Below are 23,402 nucleotides of genomic sequence, written 5' to 3' on the forward strand. Positions count from 1 at the left end.
AGAGACAGAAAATCAGAGTTTCCCTTGCTTTTATGCAAATGTAATGATAATATAATCCCTTTGGAAAACAGAACACTCTGACAAATGTAGTCTCATTCCATCTTTAAAACAGCTCTTTGAAGGAAATAGACCAGAAATAACTAGTCTCATTTTACAACTAAGTTTACAAACTTCTCTTGTGTTCTTATCATATATGTATAAAGCAGCATGCAAGGTAGCAGGGGAGTACATAAAAATCATAGAGTTCTTGGCTCAGAGAGGTTATTGGAGAAACTGAGGTACACAACGATTAGCCTAGGATCACAAAGTTCCTTTGTGTAAAGTCAAAATGAGAATTCTAGTTGTCAATATCTCGGTCAGGGCTTTTTTCTTTGGGTCAAATTAAGACAGACAAACTCAAATAGAGTTGAAGTTCCACTTTTTTATGCCACTAAAAAAGATATTTCAAAATTAAGTATCTCAAAGTCTTTTTAGCCTACCACACTTCTAGAAGCATGAATTTTGTATCCATTTGTATGATGCTTTAAGAAGATGCTTCATTTCCATGCCAAATGAAGTTACAATGGATGTTTTTGCAGATTAAAAAACAGATTAAAAACTTAATTTTTTCCATTCATACTACGTTTCTTGTTGCTTTATGCCCTAAAGGTGCATCCAGGGATTTATTTAGGTGTAGTTCATGGCACATGAGAGAATGCAGCTAGTCTTTTCCCTTGCATTATCACATTCTACGTGCCTCCTCTGTGATCATGTATGAAGTACATTATATATTTTTTTCTCTCCTCCTTTTAGATTCAGCTTTCCAAAATTGGGCCACCTTTTATAATCAAGAGCCAACCAGTCTCCAAACCCGAGTCTCGAGCATCCACTAGCACATCTGTCAGTGGCGGGAGGAACACAGGAGCCAGGACCCTCGCAGATATCAAGGCCCGGGCCCAACAAGCTCGGGCCCAGCGAGAGGCTGCTGCAGCTGCTGCTGTGGCTGCTGCAGCGAGCATTGTCTCTGGAGCCATGGGAAGTCCAGGAGAGGGTGGAAAGGCGAGAACTCTGGCACACATCAAAGAGCAGACAAAGGCTAAGCTCTTTGCAAAGCATCAAGCTCGAGCCCATCTCTTCCAGACCTCTAAAGAGACCCGGTTGCCTCCGCTCAGCTCAAAGGAAGGGCCTCCAAACTTAGAAGTCTCTTCTACCCCTGAAACAAAAATGGAAGGTTCGACTGGTGTCATTATTGTCAATCCAAACTGTAGATCTCCTAGCAACAAGTCTGCCCACCTCCGGGAGACCACCACTGTACTACAGCAGTCTCTTAACCCAAGTAAACTTCCAGAAACTGCCACTGACTTATCTGTGCATAGTTCTGATGAAAACATACCTGTGTCACATTTACCTGAGAAAATTGTTTCATCTACCTCTTCTGAAAATAGCAGTGTGCCCATGCTTTTTAATAAAAATTCTGTCCCTGTATCTGTTTGCAGCACTGCTATATCGGGAGCAATTAAAGAACATCCCTTTGTGAGTTCTGTTGATAAATCCTCTGTCCTAATGTCTGTTGACAGTGCAAACACTACAATTTCTGCTTGTAATATAAGCATGTTAAAAACCATCCAGGGAACTGACACTCCATGCATAGCCATTATACCAAAATGTATTGAAAGCACTCCCATTTCAGTCACTACAGAGGGATCCAGCATATCAAGCTCCATGGATGATAAGCAGTTACTAATATCAAGCAGCAGTGCTAGTAACTTAGTCTCCACTCAGTACACCTCTGTGCCAACTCCCTCCATTGGAAACAATTTGCCAAACCACCTCTCCACTAGCTCTGTCTTGATTCCCCCAACGGGAATTAACAACAGATTTCCTTCTGAGAAGATAGCCATACCTGGGAGTGAAGAACAGGCCACTGTATCCATGGGTACCACTGTGAGAGCAGCCCTCAGCTGCAGTGATTCCGTAGTGGTCACAGACTCTCTGGTTGCACACCCAACCGTTGCAATGTTTACTGGAAACATGCTGACAATAAACTCTTATGATAGTCCTCCCAAGTTAAGTGCTGAAAGCTTGGACAAAAATTCAGGGCCTCGAAACAGGGCAGATAATTCTGGAAAACCTCAGCAACCACCAGGGGGCTTTGCACCAGCAGCCATAAACCGATCAATTCCGTGTAAAGTCATCGTTGACCACAGCACCACGCTGACCTCCAATTTGTCTCTGACTGTCTCCGTTGAAAGCTCAGAAGCCAGCTTGGACCTGCAGGGCAGACCAGTGAGGACAGAGGCATCCGTACAGCCCATGGCATGTCCTCAGGTGTCTGTGATTAGCAGGCCTGAGCCAGTTGCCAATGAAGGTGTAGATCACAGTTCCACTTTCATTGCTGCTTCAGCAGCAAAACAAGACAGTAAAACATTGCAGGCCACCTGCACAAGTCTCCGAGAATTACCCCTTGTTCCAGATAAATTAAATGAGCCGGCTGCTCCCAGTCATAACTTTGCTGAGCAGGCACGTGGCCCAGCTCCTTTCAAAAGTGAAGCAGACACAACCTGTAGCAATCAGTATAACCCAAGTAACCGGATTTGCTGGAATGATGATGGGATGAGGAGCACAGGACAGCCTCTGGTTACTCACTCGGGTTCAAGTAAACAAAAAAATTTAGAGCAAAGCTGTCCAAAGGGTATCAAAACTGAACATGCCAGCTACTTGAACGTGTCAGAACTTCATCCCAGGAACCTCATAACAAATGTTGCTCTTCCTGTGAAATCTGAACTTCACGAAGCAGACAAGGGCTTTAGAATGGACACTGAAGACTTCCCCGGCCCCGAGCTGCCTCCTCCGGCTGCAGAGGGAGCCTCTAGTGTACAACAAACACAGAACGTGAAAGCTTCCACCTCGAGTCCCATGGAAGAGGCTATTTCCTTGGCTACCGACACCCTAAAAAGAGTCCCTGGTGCAGGGAGCTCAAGCTGTCGTCTGTCCTCTGTGGAGGCTAACAATCCGCTGGTGACGCAGTTACTACAGGGCAACCTGCCTTTGGAAAAAGTGTTGCCACAGCCCAGATTGGGAGCCAAGCTCGAAATCAACAGGCTTCCATTGCCTCTTCAAACTACCTCAGTGGGTAAAACAGCACCAGAGAGAAACGTTGAAATTCCGCCCAGCTCTCCAAATCCAGATGGTAAGGGCTACTTGGCAGGGACTCTGGCACCACTCCAAATGAGAAAGCGAGAAAACCACCCCAAAAAGAGAGTAGCTAGGACTGTAGGAGAACACACTCAAGTTAAATGTGAACCAGGAAAATTGTTGGTGGAGCCAGATGTTAAAGGGGTGCCTTGTGTCATCAATTCCGGCATGAGTCAGCTAGGACACAGCCAGCCATTTAAGCAAGAACGGCTAAACAAGCACTCCATGCAGAACAGAATTGTTCACAGCCCAGAGGTCAAACAGCAAAAGCGGCTGCTCCCCTCCTGTAGCTTCCAGCAGAACCTATTTCATGTTGACAAGAATGGCGGCTTCCACACTGACGCTGGTACCTCACACAGACAGCAGTTTTACCAAATGCCTATGGCTGCCAGGGGCCCCATTCCTACTGCAGCTCTGTTACAGGCCTCTTCCAAGACCCCAGTGGGGTGTAATGCATTTGCCTTCAACAGGCATCTTGAACAGAAGGGATTGGGAGAGGTTAGTCTTTCCTCAGCACCTCACCAGCTAAGGTTAGCCAACATGTTATCCCCCAATATGCCCATGAAAGAAGGTGATGAGGTGGGAGGCACTGCACACACAATGCCAAACAAAGCACTAGTACATCCGCCGCCGCCACCGCCTCCCCCTCCCCCTCCACCCTTGGCTTTGCCCCCACCTCCCCCCCCACCACCTCCACTACCTCCACCTCTCCCTAATGCAGAAGTCCCATCCGATCAAAAACAACCTCCAGTTACCATGGAAACCACTAAGAGACTTAGTTGGCCACAGTCCACGGGCATATGTAGCAATATAAAATCGGAACCTCTTTCTTTTGAGGAAGGTTTAAGCAGCAGCTGTGAACTGGGCATGAAACAAGTTTCCTATGACCAGAATGAAATGAAAGAACAGTTAAAAGCATTCGCGCTAAAAAATGCAGATTTCTCTTCCTATTTGCTTTCTGAGCCACAAAAGCCTTTTACCCAATTAGCTGCTCAGAAAATGCAGGTGCAGCAACAACAGCAGCTCTGTGGAAATTATCCAACAATACACTTTGGTAGCACGAGTTTCAAAAGGGCAGCATCTGCAATTGAAAAGTCCATTGGGATTTTGGGAAGTGGCTCCAATCCTGCCACGGGTTTGTCTGGTCAGAACGCTCAGATGCCCGTTCAGAACTTTGCCGACAGCAGCAATGCAGATGAATTGGAACTGAAATGCTCTTGCCGGCTGAAAGCCATGATTGTGTGCAAAGGCTGTGGGGCCTTCTGCCATGACGACTGCATAGGTCCTTCAAAACTTTGTGTAGCATGCCTGGTTGTACGATAAGAGCTGAGTGAAAGATGCAGTATCCCTTTTCCACACGGAAAAGCCAAATAGCATCAGCAACAACAAATCGAATATTGCAGTGGTTTCTATCATGCTAATTTATTTTGCTTTGGAGCAGGTACCTTTTCTCTATGGCATTATTTTCTTGCATTTCTCATAAAGGGGAGGATGCATCCCAACTGAATGGCTCACTGGCATGTCTTTTATGTGTTCAGTTGCCATTCCTAGCTTTGGAAAGTTTCTTTCTGTCCGTGTGTATACAAGTCAATGCCCCATTTTTGTTTTTCTTTTAACCGAGGTGTAGATAGGAAAAGGACATTTTTAATTACTTAATAACTGGAAATGCAGATGTGTAAGGAGAATGAGAGGAATGATTTCAAGTGGTTATGCAGTTTTCTATAGATGAGCCATTACAGCAAGGAATTTTACAGTTGACTTTTCTGAACCTAGCTTTACCACAGTGATTAAATCCTATTTAGAAAGGGGAATCTGATTTAAATGTGTGATTCCTTGTATTTACTCCTATCACAAAAGATGTATTAAAGGAGGTATGCCATTAATGAAATCCACTGTCCTGAGTATTATCTTTCCTCCTGTTTTACTTTCTCAGAGACTAGGGCAGAATATCTGCATCTTCCTTGGATTTTGTACACATATTGTAGTGAAATGTGTCCTACATCTGAAATTGCATGGGACTCATGCCCAGCAATCTGGTTCTAGCCCTTTGACACCTGATCGTATGAGAGCAATTGGCCAGCCAATAGCCATAAGCCCAGAGGATTTTAGAGCTTCATGTGTGGCTTTTAAGAGCAGGTTTGAAAAAAAAAAAAGACCCTAAACTTCAAAGCAAGGAAATAAGATGCTGTATATGCATACATAAATGCTTTGATAATGTAAATATCCTATTCACTCTAATGAATTACTAGATATTAAAAGTGGGGGGTGGAAATCATTGTAGCCCTTTATTGATGACACCCATGCATTCTGGCTTCAGACCTTGCAGAGGTTGGCCATATCTTTTTAAAAGTGTCATTGATGATAAAAGGGACTACCCAAGGCTAAAGCGTCAACATTTTTCAGAACAATTGCTTTTCTCGTTGTTTACAACGTATATAATTCAACTTTGAAATAACGCTTATTTTGAAAACTGTTCTAGGTATGGCATGTTTTGTTTTTTCCCTCAGGTATATTCAATACATTCTTCATATTTGGGGGAACTGCTTTTGAAAAAGGGATACTGCATCTTAACAGTTATCTTCAGTGCGCATCCAGTAAAGTCTGCGTGTTGAGTATTTGAGCTACATTCCATATACTTTGGCCACCCTCATACCAGAGGACAGCCGTAGTTCAGGAGGCTCTGTTTTCAAAAGCAAGTTGAAAAGCACATGCACATTGAGGGAAGACGAAAGAAAACAAAAACTAACCATGCCCATTTAACTTCAGATTACAGAGCACAAAATGTGGAGTGCCATTAACCCATTGATTGATTGTGGCTGTAGAATTTAAAAAGCAAACATGGGGGGGTGGGGAATCATCTGTATCCAGGGTAAGAATGACCAATATTTTCACATGGGATCATCCTAGTCACTGTAAACTTTTTGACATTCCCGTAAAACACGTCTTAAAAGTTGACTGGAATGAGCAGAAATTACATTCCTGAAAACAAGAACACTTGTGATTTTTTATAATAACCAACTATATGATATGTTTTTTTCTCCATATTTATTGTGATGTTGCCAAATTTCTTTAGGTGATAGAGACATCATTTCGAATAACAAATTGCTGATAGTGGAGGTACTTTATCTTAGAAAGAAAGAAAAGAAAGGCCTGCTGCTGTAGCCATGATTTTGGTGCTTCAGTACTGTCATTTCTGTTTTTCACAGTAAAATTGGCAAAACTAATGACTGAGAAAGTTAGCAATGCACTTAACCAGCCTTTCCCGAGGAAAGCAGCATAAGTTCCAGCGGATCCTTAGTTTTCTCTTCACTGCACGCCAGGTTGTGTTGGGGTGGCATCCTTATCAGTGGTGTGTTTGTCTGCCTGGCTCTGATATCATCCTGATTTCGAAGATCATGCTCTTAGTCTCACAGCGGGGCACCCCTATAATATAGACACTTGCATGCCAACTCCTTCCAAATTCAGTCACTGCTATACCAGTGTCAGATACTGTCTACACCAGCAAATTGAAACCCATCACATCAGTAACTGACACGGTGTTGGAAGAAACTCCCAGTCTACAGAACCTTTGCACTCAGTATGTGAGGTACAATTGAGGCTGATGAGATACTGAGCTCATTATCAGTTCCTTCATTGTTGAATACTGCCTGCAAGTTGCTTATTGGGAATAAGGAAAAGTGTCCTTCTGTATGTTTTGATTTTTCACATAACAGGCTTGGAGAATCAATTGTTGATAGTGCATGGATTCTATCATCCAGGTCCGATTAGCATAATTTTTCTGTGCCCTTTTTTTTTTTTTTTTGCTCCAGTTCAAATTCCTAGTGTTCTCGTATGGTTTATATTACTGAAAAATTAATATCTTTAAGCTAAAATATAAGGGAAAGGAAGAAGAGAAATTTAGATGTAAAATGTGGGTCAGATATTTTATAGGTTTCCATTTAATATATATATACACACAAAATCCAGTATATTTGAATTGACTGAGTAGGTTCTTAGTTTTCTGATTTCTACATGTGTCTGCTATGTGCAAATGTAGTATGTTATTTACTACATGGTTATTGTGGTGTAGTGTGCAAATGTTAGCGTGTGCATTATCCTGATTACTGGACACAGTTTTATTCTTATCAGGAATAGAACTTGCACATGTACCATACAATTTTTTTTTTTTTTAATCACAAAGGATGTATTTCCCTAAGTAGCACTTTTGGAGCAGGGGAAGGAAGAAAACTGCTATTCCCTAATCCTCCTCCTATAAGATATGCATATGCCTGAGGTGTATAAAGACATTTAGGTTAGTTAATGGGCATGTTAATAAGAGCATTGTGATGCAAATTCATTTTCAAAATGAAAATATTTTTTTCTTCCCCAAAGTGAGAATAGCAGAAATTTTGGTGAACTGAGCACCATAGTTATATAATATTTCCCTGCGAAGGTCTAGTTTGAAGAAAAAAAAAACTTGAAAACAAACCTATGAGGTTGAGCCTGGTTGCTATAAAGACTTTGGGGTGGTATGTGTTTCTGGGATGAGCTATATAGAAAGTTTAGTTGACTGCTGGACCTTGGATATTCTTACTCGGTTCAAAATAAACACACAAAAACAAGCTGGTGCATATGGGGCTTTATAATGCAGTCGAGAGTAAGAATACACGTTGCTGTAGCCCCATTTCCTTTACAAACCCCAGCACAATTTCAAAAGTGGAAGTTACCGTGGCCTCTGGTTTCCCAGTTCCTCCGTGGTGTAATGAAGTCCCAGGTTTTAGAAGCTGAAGCCAAGCCTAGGGTAGCATCGTCTGTATGGTGGTGAGGCCCAGCACAGCGGTAGCTGCCTAGTGGGAGTGACTCCCTGAGCATGCAGAGCCCAGAGTCACTGTCCATCTGCATTCCCAGAGAACAATTGTGAAGAGTCCTAGAAAAGGAACTCTGAATCAGACTGTCAGGGGCCTATGTAGCCAAAATGTTACTGAATATAAAATTCCTGTCGTCTTCAGTCTTCATGCTTTGTCACTGTAAAGCGAACAAAAAGCATTTTTACTATAATTTAAAGGAGCTGCTTTTTTATAGCACATACTATTTCGCTTTGTACTATATTTGATAGTTGCAGAATAATTTAGACTGTAGAAAAACTTTGTTGTATTTGTACTGTTCTTGAATGTTTCAAAGAAAGTGCTTTACTTGGTTGCCATAATTTTCTTGTACTGCTGTATTCCCCTCCCTCCCCTGCTTCATGGAAACCTGATATGATACATATTTTCAGTAGTTTTTTTTCTTTAATGTGTGTTCGTTTGTACTATTTTTTTTTTTTTTGGTCAGTATTCTGAATGTTTACATCTGTTTGACATTAGCCATTTAATGCCTTTTTTAAAGGCAGTATTACTCCTACAGTGTAACAGCAAAATGTGAAATCAACCCAAACATAACATGCATGACAAACACAGATTGGGGGCGAAGGCCCTGAACCTACATAGACATTTTATATCAGCATACAGAAAAGTAAAATCCTCCTTCAGTCCTCTACCAAAGAATATATTATTCCCACAGGAAAAACTCAGAAAAGGTGTGTAAAATCCTCAGAAGGGGGAGCAGTTGATTCAGTAAGACTGCGACAATTTAATACTGTTACGCTTGCTTTGATACCTGACTAAATGTGACTGAGTGCAACAAGCATTTAAAAAAATTTTTAGACAGTGTTTTGTTTAGAATTCAGGGATCATGCATTCTTTAATGGTGCTGTTTGTTTTTTATTTCTTTTCTACAAAGAAAACAAGTGTTGCCTACAAAAGTGACTGCTCACAATACCATAAGTTAAATGAAATGAAATGTTTGTCTCTTCATGTTTCTCTGTCTTTCCCTTTCTCAAAGTAACAACTTGGGTTTCAATATTAAGATATTCTGGAGAAAATAAAGAAATTAAACATGAAATAATTGTCATTTTTAATTTTTTAATGAAATGAAGTAATTTATATATGTTAAATGTACTAATAATTAGAAATTCTATTTAAAATTTATAGGAACAACTTAAACCATATACTGTTAAATTACCCACACTGCTTTTTGGTAATGGTGACTTGTCAACATATGGTTATAACTATGGTTAAAACAGGAAAAGCTAAAACAAACTTCAGAAATTGTAGCTGTTATGCTTATCATTTAAGACTATATTTGGACTTTGTTTTCATTAAGATCTTAATTTTTTATACCAAAAAGCATTCAGGTAAACAAATATTTTTAACTTTCAAAATGAATATTCAGAAAATGATCTCTTAAAAGAATTGCTTTGGTTAATTTTTTAAAATCCTACATGAAATATTGTAACTAGAGTTACTTGAATGAAATGCTGTGAGCCATTAAAACAAAATTGCCTCAGTTATATTTACATAGGTTAAAGAAATATGCATATCTTTTCAGTAAGATGGATCAAAGCATTAAACAGTTGGCTATTAAATCTCCTGTTTTTCATCTACACAGAAGATGTTGTGTTTAGCCACCAGATGGCGAAAGAGGATATTTACTTTTGTAGGAAAAAAGAAAATGCTTTTTCCTCCTCCAAAAACCAAATTTAATATTAAAAGTCAAATTTATTCAGGTAAGCCAGTAGAGGATGGATATTTCTACGTTAATTACATTATTTTCACTACAATGATGATGCTTTTTTGTTCCAGTTTTTTCTACTAACATATTTACAAAATGCTTTCTTAATTTTATTTAGAATTGCAGAGTTTGTTTTAAAAATTTTTTCTCATTGCATTACCCCACAGGCATTATCTAGTCCAAAACCTATTAGGATAAAACTGAACAGCTCAGCATTCTCTAAGCTGACACTTAGTGAAACTTACCTGAATGCTCTGTGTGTTTTTATTTTCATAAAAGTACAATGACACAATTCTTGTATAAATGTGCCATTATTTTTAATACAATAATGTAGCCTAATTTGAATAATAATTTATGTTAGGATCTAAAGTATTTATTTGTATCCATGATAGCACTTATCAAAGAACAAGTGATTTATCCAGTATTTATTCACATAAATACTTCATTGTAATCAAACATAATTATGTTATTTAGAAGGAACCCAGCTATCAGTGTAGTTGATAGAACAGTTTTGGGCTTCTTGCTAGAGAAGAGAATTGAATAGAAATCCTAGAAAGTGTTTCACATCCCATGAAATTATTTGAAGTCTTTAACTGTAGATTGCCTAGACTGAATATTTCAAGTGAAGATCACACACAGTGCTTCACAGTGATCTGCAAAAATGAAAAGTTGAAATAATCAAATGTCACAACTAATTTAGAAGTCTAAATTGAGTGATAAAGCCAGTACTCATCCATATAGAAACTTTTAACCAAGTTGCCAATGTAACTACCATAGACTCACTACTTAGAGGAAAATCACCTGAGTTAACAAAACAAAGGTTGAAGTTTTGACCATTTTATTTAACCACTTTTAAGTTTTGCAACTATAGTAAATATCCCATTGTGCTACCTGACTATAAGTAAAGCATGTATTAAAAATATTTAGCAATCTTGTAAGGGTCAACCAACCAATCTAAACACATGCTACACGAAAGAAGTGGCCCTATAAAAACAAATCAGTGAAGACTGGCTGAGTGTCAGTTCTGTGAATGAAGGAGCCCCCTGAGTCTGCTTTAATTGGTAGTTTGGATTTTTACGTAGTACCTTCATTGCATTTATGGGAAAGTCTGTTTCGGAGGTACTTTTTTTTTTTTTTAAGCTAAAATTACCATCTAAAGTCTCATTTTAAAATTTTTATTTCTTCATTGTAATTCACAAATTATAGTTGTACATATTTATGGGGTAAAAGTGATGTTACAATTTATGAATACAATATGGAGTAGTTAAATCAAGCTAGTGAACGTATTCATCTCAAATACTTGTTTTTGTGGTGAGAATATTTGAAATGTACTCAGCAGTTTTGAAGTGTACAGGTCCTTATTTACTATACTCACCACGCTGTGCAAATGGACACTCCTCATTAAGTAACAACTTGGCCCGAGAGTGGGGGCACCAGCTACTTTAAAACAAGGTTTCGGACACTTGAAGTTATACAAATTCCATCTCATTTTCTGTAGGGTCATCACAAAGTCTTTATTTTGTCAAAAGTTCGTAAATGGAAAATAGATTTCACTTTTGATTCAACTTGTATCTGTAGTTTCATATTGTGATTTTATTTCAGGAAAACACTGCCCAGAATCTTCATTCTTCAATGAAGAAGGAACACAGAGGGACCTCAGAGGAGTGCAGAACTATGGTTCTATTTTCTTTGATTGATTTCAGTGTACAATTCTGGGATGTTACAGCATCGTCTAGATATAGCAAAGTGTGACTGACCTCAGTAACTAGGAAATGTGAGCTTTTCCTGGGTTTTTCTCTCCTCCTATAGAAGTGACAACATTTATGTGTGTCCATTTATATAGAAATGAAACATTTCCTACTGTAATATAAACATCATTTGCAAATCAGTTTGTGTTAAATTGAGGATTTGAAAGGGTTGGTGTAGGAGTAGGGACAGTATTCTATAATGGCTTCTAAGTGGAAGCCAGTAACACATTTTATACCCCTTCTTCCCTTAACCTGTAATCTCAGTGTAGATTTCTTTTTTTCTTTTGGTGCATATTTTTGATAAAATCTTTACATCTCCAGGAAGAAAAGTAAAAGCAATGAAAAATTAGCTGGTAGCTTAGAAAACTTCAACAAATTTTAAAGCTTTTACAAACTATATTCAGAGTAGGACTCTATGGGTAATCTATTACCTCTCCTAGATAAATACTCACTTAACGTCCTCACCTTTTGTCCATCAGAAAGACTGTGAGATCGGTAACAGCCAGTTTCTTTCTTCTTCTTCATATGTTGATATTGGAAAGAGTCTCTGGTAGAAACTTTTCTGTCCAAAAATATTTGCTTAGCAACAACTGGGAATAATCAAAGCTACCAGTCCTTACAATTCCAGTTTTATAATTGTGACTTTCAGTAATATTATTACCTTAAAAAATAAACCTGAAGAAGACGTCACGATCTGAATATGGAGGAGACTTTACAAGTTCCCTTCATATCGATAAACTTTGAAGAGTTTTAAGTGTATACTACAGTGATTTTTCAGAGCTGTCCCAAAAAGGCTTTATTAAAAAATACTCATTTAGAAACAATTGATAACATTAAAAATAATTTATTAAATTATTTAAAATAACAGTTAAGATAACATTATTTTAAAATGTCTTTATTAAAAATAAAGATTAAAAAGTAATAGTTGATAACATTAAATGTATTAACAAATAATTTAAAATAATAATTGATAATATTAGTGAAATACAGTGTAATAAGTGCCGCAAAGCATTTTACAGGTGTTATCACATTTGTTCTTAAACAAAAAACTATAAAGGAAGCACCATTATTATATCTATGTAATAAATAAGGAATCTGAGGCTTAGCTTAAAGTTAAAAACACTCAGCTAAGATTTGGGGTATAAAGATTTATCAGAAACAAAAGCCCATCCTCTTAACTTGCTAGAAGATGCAAGGGCTGCTGCACAGATTTTGCTAACTCCTGGGGATTCCAAGAAAAATCAGAGGGTCTCAGACCCTGGAAAAATATAGGTTAGTGGGAAAAACAATAAAACAATGTGATAAAAATATAACCAAGACATGTGCAAGGTTCAATAAGGAAGGAAACAACCAAGTGGGTGAAACTAGGGTTGCCAGTGGCTGAGAATGAGACCTCTAGAAGGGCACATATTTCCCCTCATCTGCCATGGTTTAAGGGCAGTACCACGGGGCAGGAGAGCAAGTTCTTCCCCATCAGTATACCAATTACTTTCCTGGAACAGGGTTCATCAATAAAGAGACTCTTTTTTTCTGATAATGATCTTTCTGAGTTTTATGACTGTCCACTAGACAAAAAAAAAATCAAGCTTGTAAAGAATTAAAATTAGTTTTATTCAGAAGTCTTACTGGGGACTATAGACTGAGGACTATAGCCCTGGAGAGATCTTTCAGAGAGGTTCCATCAGACTATTCCAAAACTGTTTTGGCTCATTGCTTATATACGGGCAGTGAAGGTTCAGTATGTGCAAAATCATATCAAATTTTGGGTGCAAGAGTACATCTGGTTATAGATTGTAGAGGCATAATCACTGACCCTGTCAGACATTATCTTATTATAGGAAAAGGCAAGGTCTAGGGTCATTTATCCTTTAAGGAATATGGTGACTCATTCAGGAGATGTGGGAACCGTGTGCTCTATCCAGTTTTGTCTTCAAAGCATTCTTCCAGAGAACTGCATCTTGTCACAGAGTCAGGGGCTTTGTGAAATTATGCTGGCAGGCAGAAATGAGCAAACATGGCTTTCTATATTTACTACTTTGCCTCACAGATCCTTTACATAGTTCAGAGCTCTGTCCCCAAAGCCTTCTTTCATGAATCTAAGTAATTTGTTCAGATGTTGGTAATGTTAATAATTGACGTTTTAAAAGTTAACATATTGAAACAATATTTATGTTGCCTGATGTCGTTGGTGGTCATTGACTAATAGTTTTTAAAAAATATAAAACATATTCCTGTATGTAAAAGTTAACTATTGTTACAGAGACTATTACAGAAACCAATACCAAAAAAATGGAGTATCTTGATATAAATTGCAATGTGAGCAATTAATTTTTTTAAAGGAGAAGAAATTGCTTCTGACTGTATTACTTAATAGGATTCAAATAAGAAAACAAAGAGTTAACACATGCAAGCTGCAAGTTTGGATTGAAGTCAGGGAACTTATAAATGTGTCATGCAGTACTTTTGAGAAATAAAAGCTCCCCACTCTGCTGGTGATCACAGAAGGAAAATATTTTGATCATTGGAGAAAATGAAAAAGCATACAAGAGTCATCCAGCTGATAACACCAAGATATATATAGTGCCAGAGATTAGCTTCACCTGTATCAGTATTTTTCCAAGAAATGCTCGCCTGTTTAAGTGAATCCTACCACTCTCTTAATTCCACACTGGTGACTGAGGACACAAGCGATGACTGTCACTTCACAGAGAAGCCTCGTCTATAGCACCAAGTGGTCCACGCTGCATTGTCATCCTGCCCCAGCTGTGAGAGCATGACGTTGGGTGATTCACATTCCTGCTCTGTGTCTGACTCATCATCTTGCCCACAGGCCAAACCCATCTTTTATCACCTCTTGCTTGCAAATATTTATCTTAAAGCCATCTGGCAACCTAGTGTTTTAAGTATCTTGATAAGTATTTATTTGAAGATATTGTGAAACTAAGAAATTTATAAGTTTAAATTTAGTGAGAAATTGCATTTTCCTGTTTTCAAAAAGAGATATTTTAACTTCCCTTTCTAGTTAAGTAAAACATGTCATCTCACTGAATATAAAAAGACCTCACTCCTTGACCTTTAATACTTGTCAAGGGATTCTAAAGATGAAGGCACTTTCAGTGCCAAAATTCATCCAACGTTCAAAAGCAAAATTTTTTTTATCACCATCTCTATGCTAGGCCCTGAATTACAGGGAATACGTGGTTTTTCTCATGACTTGATTTTTCAAGAAAATTTGTACCATAAAACATTATCATAAGGTGGAAGAAATTTATCAGAAATGCCATTCAAATGTACCTTTCTGGGCCATCCTATTTCCCAGAACAGCTTGCATATGGATGGAGAGAATAATTGAGGAATGCAAGTTCTGAAAAGATGTCTCTTTTGAAGTTATATTTAATTTCCAGACTGCTTTATCCAGGCTTAGAGTCAAAATATTTAGCAATATAGTAGAAGATGCAAAATAGTTTTCTGCATCTTCTATTGGAGAAACTATACTTTCTAATATAAACTGGAGAGAAAGAAAGAAAAACTCCTATATATGGAGAATGGTTTGTCATCAAATTTGGCTCATCTGGAGAAAACAGCACAGATGGTCTAGCTTGCTTCAGGATTGCAGTTTTGTGCCATGCATGATTCACCAGAGAAGGTAAATCAGCATCTGCTCATTTCATTTTGTGTTCACTGTTGTAGTAATAGGTAATAATGTGCATTAACATTCTTTTGTTGCTAGACCTTAGCAAGCAAATGAGTGTTATTTTCTAGCTAAATTAGAGACTATTTTTTCTATAGTTTTACATTCAGATTAACGAAGCGATGCTGAAAAAAATCAAACCACCTTTGCCCGCTTACTAAGATTTGGGACCTCTTCACTCGGAACACCCTTTGGTCAAGACCTAAAAGTAATTTCCTTCTTTTTTTTTTTTTTTTTAAGAAAAAGCCTATCAAAGTAATTTATCAGAAAGGAAAAACTGGCCTCTGTAATCAGTTATTCTAACACATAGTTGTTTATTAAAATATGGTCATGGGACATTTCTGTTTATGACTGTGAAGGTGGATTTTAAAACATCTTTCCACACACAGATTTGACCTATTTTTATGTTTCATAGTTGGCTCATATAAATATTACAAAAAATGAATGTTAACTTTAATAATGGAAAAATCTGATTTCCTGACTCATAGTTTAGCAAATAGATTTATGCAAATCTGATGAAGTTAGTTTCTGTGTGGAAAGCAAATGTCTTTCTGGACTGTGCACAATACAGATCCCTATATTCCTTTTTGGTCATTGCCTGAGTTATATCTTATGGTTACAGGGAGCTACAATTCATTTATTGTGCGCCTTATCTATCTCTGGACTAAAAGTTACTGAAGAGAAGTTGTAGTATCTCTTCTACTTTGGTATCTGAAGTAGCTTCCATCATGCATAACATAGGGATAGTTCACTAATACACACAAGAAATGTTTGTATCATAGATTCCTCTTTGCTAGGGCATGGCAGAGATGCTATGGGTACCACAATGAACAAATTGTCATCATTCTTGAGCTTTTATTCCAGTGGATGTAGACAGGTAACAAAGAGAGAAATATGAAACATGTATAGTATATTTGAAAGTGGTAAGTGCTATGAAGGAAAACAAAGCATTGTAAGTACATAAAAAATATCAAAGTGTGGAGGTTGTAATGTATAAAGGGTTCCCAGAGAAGGCCTGGCTGAAAAGGTGCTATGAACTGAAATGTGGCCCCCCTACCAAATTCATAAATTGAACCTCTATACCCAATGTAACTGTATGTGGAAATAAGACCTATAATGAGGTAATTAAACTTAAATAAGGTCATAAGGGTGGGGCTGTAATCCAAGAAAATTGGTGTCCTTATAAGAAGAGCGAGACACCAGATATCGCTCTATCCATGTGAGCACAGAGGAAAGACCATGTGAGGACACAGCAAGAAGGCTGCCATCTGCAAGCCAGAAAGAGAGACCTCTCCAGAAACCAACCCTGCTGGCACTTTGATTTTGGACTTCCAGCGTCCAGAACTGTGAGAAAATAAATTTCTATTGTTGAAGCCACCAGTCCATGGTATTCTGTTGTGCAGCCCAAGATAACTGAGAGGGAAAGAATATTTGCATAGAGAATGGAAGAAAGTGTGAAGGTGTGGGACCATGTCAAGTGGACAACAAGTGGGGAGACCTCCTATGCAGAGGCAGAAACAAATGTAAGGCTCTGGATCTCAGTGTACTATGGTAGGTAATTAAAATAAAATTGTTCTCAGAATCTTCTACTAAGAAGAGGAGGCTCCTATAGAAGGTAAGATAGTGAACTTGTAAGGCTGTCTGATTATCAAGGTTCTTGCATGAGTGATGAGATCAGCTATTTTCGAAGACCTAACTTGACAAAAAGTATAACTTTTTCAGTACATGATTTAAATTATTTATTTTTCCTTTGCCCATGTCATTAGACTTCTAAGAAAAAGTTGGATTATTTATTCACCAAGCAAGATAATAAAGGGCCTTATGTATTAATCACTTTATCTCAGGCTTTGCTAGATCTAAAGCCACCTCTGAGAACTAAGAAGGTGGTTTTCTCATTTTCAGATAAAGTAAGAGTCAAAGATATTAAGTCAACTGAAAGAATCCACTTTCTCCAAAGGTCCTGCCCTTTATAAACCATGAGTTTTAGGTAAATGTCAGCGTGCATGGACTGCTCCAGTCTTCTTTGTTGTGAGTAGCTGTACTTTTTTCTTTTCTTTTCTTTAGAGGCAGGGCCCCACTCTGTCACTCAGGCTGGAATGCAGTAGTGTATCATGGCTCACTGTAACTTCAAACTCCAGAGCTCAGTTGATCCTCTCACCTCAGCTTCCAGAGTAACTGTGATTACAGACATGAGCCACTGCACCTGGCTAGCTGTAAATTTTAAGAAAACTGTCAGTAGAGATATGTTTTTGTTTAGTGGAGTATTTCGTTACATTTTCTTCAAAACTTCTGAACACTGTATACACCACTTGACCTGTACTTGACAATTAGAGCCTGTAAAATGCAAAGGCTTAAAAAATCCAAAAAACATAAATTCAAGGTTTGCCTTTCAATAAACTCTATAAAAGCATCTGCTCTGAATACTCCCTTGCCATATTTAAGTACCATGGGGAAGAGAGAAACTGGTAAGCATACAGTAACTCTATATTGAACCAGGAAGAAACCTCGTCTGGCTGGCTATACCTCTACCTTTCTGCATATAGCCTGACAGAATACTAGAGTTGAAAGAACATACACCATAGGACCAGAAAGTCTTGTTTGAATTCAGATTTTGACATTTACAAACAATGTAATGTGGGTTACTTAATCCAACTGACCATCCAAGCTTACCTATAAGATGGAATTATGGGAACCTGGCAAGATTGTTGTGAGGGGTAGAATACATATATACTGCTTAGCATAATGTTTGTTGTATGTTATGATCACAATATATGATCTCTAGTATTCAAATAGTCATATTCTTCCTAACAGAGTCTTCCAAGCCTGCATTTTGAAGTTGGAAATGAACTCTTGATAAACACCATTGTTCCCTTAATATTACCCTAACGTTAGGATATATCATCATTTCTATTTAATAAAGGAAGAAATTGAGACAAATGAAAGCTAAATGTTCTTCCAAGTTTGTGCATTTTCTATTAATGTTATTATTGAGGTCATCTGCCTATATAATTTTATTCAGATTGCCAGTGGTTCTGAAACTTCAAAGTGCATTGAAATAGATGCAGAATTCTGGCCCTCACCCTTGAGGTTTTGATGTAGGATCACTCTAAGTGATTCTAATCAGAAAGTTCTAATCAGAAAGCGACAAACACATTGTACCAGAATCTTTCTCTATATAAACTGTTAATTTACTACTTAACATTGGAAGGCTGAAAATCATTGGCTACCTAGCCTTCAACATTAACAAGTTACCTGTAAAAGTAAATATTAGAAAAATATTTAACAAAAGAGAACTGATTATATAAATTGGTCTAGACATGTGGGAATATTATGCAATCACCATATATAATATTGAGAAAAATAACCAATGACATGTAACTTGTACTATGTTGAGTGAAAAATAACACTTAAAAATGTTATGTAAAAATGACCTCTTTATTTATTTATTCTCTTTTTTGAGACGGACTCTCACTCTGTCACCCAGGATAGAGTGCAGTGGTGAGATCCTGGCTCACTGCAACCTCCACCTCCTAGGTTCAAGCAATTGTCATGCTTCAGCCTCCCGAGTAGCTGGGATTACAGGTGCCCACCACCATGCCTGGCTAATTTTTGTATTTTTAGTAGAGACAGGGTTTCACATGTTGGCCAGGCTGGTCTGGAATTCCTGACCCCAGGTGATCCTCCCACCTCAGCCTCCCAAAAGTGTGGGATTGCAGGCATGAGCCATGGCACCCAGCCAATTGGTATTGCTGAAAAAAACAACTCTACATCAAAAAAGAGAATATATATAATCGCAAGTGACTGTTAATGTTTAATTCTGGGTGCAAAGATTGTGAGTAATTTTATTTGTCTTTTCTAAATTCTTATTTCTTCTCTCAATATGTGTGACTTCTGTTAGCAGGTTTCCATGGCTATTAAAAGTAATAGCAACTTTTAAGTATTGGGAAAGCAACTGTGCAAATTCACGAAGCCATTCTAGGTAATATTAAAAATTATATTCATAGAATATTAGGTAGTTAAGTTTGTTTTAAATGTTTATTTTTCCCATAGTTGAATATGCTAGTTTATATTAGATTAATTAGATGAATATTATCTATCATATGGTATTTTATTGAAAATAATAGTCTTTTAGCATGCTAAACGATAAATGATAGGATTAAACAATAAGATAGTACATTGGTACAGGGTATTTATTACATTTCTGCTGCCACCCAGTGGCTGCTCCATCTGTTTTATATATATTGCTCATCTAGCTAATTGTCCAGTAAAGTTGCTCACAAAGAGCACTCTTGTAGGTAGAATCAACTTGCTCTGAAGCAGCAGTGATTTTTAGGTCTAAGAATGACTAGTTAAAGCATATCAAGTCAGAGAGAAATCTTTCCACAGAACAACAGTAAGATGTTTTGAGTCCACATGGCTAATCTGCCAACAGACATTATTTGTTCTACAAATTATAGAATCTTTTTCTTGCTATAACAGAGTCCTTCTTAAGCTAATTTTTCATAAGTCCTGTGCAAAGGACAGTTGCCCCACAGTAGCAGTCGCTAACACCTGCTTGCCGAATTAGATCCAATCACCTTTAACTCAGAGAAGACAAAAGCTGTGGATGAAGCCAAATTAGAGTTGGACATCCCTCAGGACCAGCAAGAGAAGACAGCCAGCTGCAGTTCATCAGGCACAGCTACACAAAGTCTTTCAGGTCTTCTAATAGCTGAGGCAAGGCCCCCAGAGTTTGATTTAAATGAAAATATATAAAACCATGAAGTAAAAATAAGAAAATATATATCTAAACAAGTTCCAATTCTAAGAAATTCTCCAATTTACTAAGACATTTTAGAAAACAAACCACATCTAGAAAACCAAATGAGAAATACAAAAATTAACTACGTAAGTCAGTGTTTTCATAGATTTGCAAAAGCTTTGACATAAGAATGAAGAAATACACACCCAGATATCATCAGTGGTGGCGGGATATGAGTGGGATAGACAGGAAAACTATCTTCCTGAGCCTCTCTAGTTTTTTAATTGTTACAGAGCATATACAACAATAAATATAATGTTTAAAGCCTATGAAATATGTATGGTGAGATAGAAGGAAAAGATAATTAAGCACTGGGCTAGTGGCTCCTTCTTGCATTCCTTTGGGTAGAAGGTAAAAAACCAACAACCTGGAATAGTCTTCAGGCCTCTATAGGGGTCAGTTTTCCAAAAGAAGACATTAATTTCAGAAGGGGTGAAGATTGAGATTCCTCAACACAAAACAAGGCAATTTGAGGCCCAAAGAGCAACCAGGTCAGATAAATGTAAAACAGAGACATCTTTTGATTGAAAATACAACTCATAAAGTTGAAGCCAATCCTAAATCAAAATTTTGGAAAGCCGCTGTCAAAAAGTAATTTTGGAGCTAAAGAAAATGAATGCAAAAGCACTAGTATGAAACAATAGCAAATTTCAAATTTTGATTAAACCATGGTGATCTACTATGGTTGTTCTGAATACAGAAGACTGGAAAACCCTTCGGTAATTGTGAAAATCACACTCATGAATGTTGCCTTATAGGTTATTAATTCTAAACTAGGGAAGCAGGTTTTGGAGGATTTGAAGGTAGGGCAAAGAAAGGTCAGTTATAAAGACTTGAATCTCAGGGTCTTTCATTTTTGCAGAGATCTTTCTTTGGGACCAGCCTGTCATTTTAAGCTTAGAGGGATAGGCATGATTTTCACTTTTTTGTTGTTTGTTTTTGCTTTGGTCACAGGGATCTTACCTTTATGTCACCCTTTTGGTATGGCTTGCTGTGTCAGATTTTTACTTTGGAAGATTGTTACCCGAATGGTAAATTGAGATCTGTTATTTATTTCTCTCTTCTTGGAGAATTAGTGCCTTATAAACCTGAAAGGAATAAATTCTTGATTGTACTCTGTTGACTAATTTAGAAACATAGTGATTTATATTGTGTTAAATTAATAATGTGTAAAATGACTTGGTACATGTTTGTTCTAATTATGCTTCTGAACTCCTATTAAAATCAATCAAAAATTATCTTTGTAGTTTCAGAACAATAACAGTTGATATACATTTATATTACTGATGAAACTGTAAATATTGAGTAAACAAGACAGGAAATACATTAAGACCCATTAAAGTATTTGTTTCTATAAGATTAAGTGCTTGCTGACAACTGGTATACAGTAGCCTTCCCCATTCACTTCTCTCTCTTCCACTTTTCCTGCTTCATTTTTCTCTGTAAAATTATAACTGTTAAATACAAAGCTTGAAGAATGACTTGGATAAATATTAAAACACAGTAATCATTAAACAGCATAGATATACTTTTATATTTTTCAAATCTCAAAGTCAGCATAATAATAAGTGATTGCTTCACTTTTTCTTAAGAAAGAAAAGAAGGAAAGAAGTGTTATTTTCCAACACAAATCATCTTCAAACAGTACTGAAATCCATTTTTGATGTATCCATATTACTATTATTTAATTTATATTGTGATATTCTTAAAAATATTCTTAACTTTGTAAACAAATTCAAGTGTTAGCTCATTAAATTTTTATATCTTATGTTTCCATTTTCAGTTCCTGTTCAGTAATTATGTCTCTTATACTGTTATCAATTTTCTTAGTCTGGAGCAAAGATTCTCAAGTATTAGTGTGCAGAGAATTCATGTGGATACTTGTCAAAAATGTAGATTCTGGGTCTCTGCCATCAGAATTGGTATATCAAGAAAGGGAACCAAGAATCTACATATGTAATAGGCAACTCAGGTGATTCTGATGTACATAGTCTAGATATTTAAAGTATGTGATTGTCATCTGTCATTACAGTATCGTTACATGTAGTATAACTATAATAATCCCTTAAGAACGTAATATTTCCTGGAGAAGAGTGGACAGTGAAAGTCATATTATGAATACCTCTGGAGAGGTGACCTTACATTGAGAAGAATAATTTATTCATTTTGTGGGAAAAAAATATGAGCTGGGACTTGGTAAACACACAAAATGAGCTCAGTGTCCAGTATAGCACAAAGGCAAACGATATTTCTCCTTTCCCTTGCCTTTTTAATTTAGTGTCAGCTCCAGGGTTTCTGTTTCTTCCATTTTACCTTGTAAATTTATTTGGCTGTTTTCCACACAGGCTATTTGAGTAGGGTGATAAAAGCAAATTTTTGATGAATTAAAATCCACTCTATGAATTTTAATGTACTTAATAATTATATTCTATTAGCCTTTTCACTAAACAGCATTTCACTTGAAAAGAAAATGTGTCCTGCTGGTTAAAATGAAAGGTTTTTGCTTTAATTTATTTTCTAACTTGTTATCAGCCCTTATGCTGAATCAACTACAGTTATGTAATTATTTATTTCTTCTTGCAAAAACCAGAAGGGTACATTTCTTGAAGGAAATTTCCATCTCTGAAGAAGTATATGTTATTCTAAATATCTTGTAGCATAATACTTGTTATATATATGTGAAATCATATATTACAAATGTAATATAGAGTTAACTTTATTGCATTTCATTCATAGGATTAATCTGTTTATATTCTTAATGTTCTTAAAGTAACTTTTGAATTTTCACACAGTTGATCACTAAAGACTTTGGCTAATTGTGTAACACTTGCCTTCATGAATATTTTGCTAATATACAATTTTACAGTATTAAGTTTCTCTTCTGTATTTTTCCTAAACATGGTGTGGAAATAAGTACTTATGGTTAGAATTTTAAAAGAGGATACTTCAGATATTGGATAAATAACTACTGCAGTGTTAAAATCTGACTGTTGTAAAGTGAAGTAATTACATTTTTTACCCTCTAGATTATCAAATAGTAGTAAACAATAAACAAATACTAATAATGTATTTATCTGATTTTGGTATTAGATAAATAAATAATGTATTTATCTGATTTTGGTATTATCAGATAATGCATTTATCTGATTTTGGACTCTTGAAATGAGAAAGTGTTTCCTCTGCTTTCACTTTCTGAAAGATATTGCATGGAATGGGAATTACTTCTTTAAGTGATTGGTAGAATTTATCAGTAAAATCATCTAGGGCCTCATCATTTCTCTTTTAGATTCAAGTTCTACTGATTCAATTTCAGCTAGTAGCAAGTGAGATAGAAAGGATTTTAAACGGAGATTTTATGTTAGTCTGGCTAGGCATTGGGTTGAGTTTAATGTTTTCTAGA

At 36.8% G+C, this 23,402-nt stretch overlaps 1 protein-coding gene across 8 annotated transcripts in view; it reads left to right on the forward strand.

The window, feature by feature from the left end:
* ASXL3 (ASXL transcriptional regulator 3) overlaps positions 1-9,093 on the forward strand; it is a 173,262-nt gene extending 164,169 nt beyond the window's left edge. For 7 of the 8 annotated variants that reach the window (XM_063653528.1, XM_063653529.1, XM_063653526.1 and 4 more), the window contains one exon: positions 793-9,064. In XM_063653528.1, the coding sequence (XP_063509598.1) occupies positions 793-4,497 (3,705 nt within the window). In that variant the 3' untranslated portion in view covers positions 4,498-9,064. Of the gene's footprint in view, positions 1-792 lie in introns of all 8 variants that reach the window. The other variant, XM_054460883.2, reaches the window with a different exon arrangement.
* The last annotated feature ends 14,309 nt before the right edge of the window (positions 9,094-23,402 follow it).

This window comes from Pongo pygmaeus, chromosome 17, assembly GCF_028885625.2.
Source record: "Pongo pygmaeus isolate AG05252 chromosome 17, NHGRI_mPonPyg2-v2.0_pri, whole genome shotgun sequence".
NCBI lineage: Eukaryota > Metazoa > Chordata > Mammalia > Primates > Hominidae > Pongo > Pongo pygmaeus.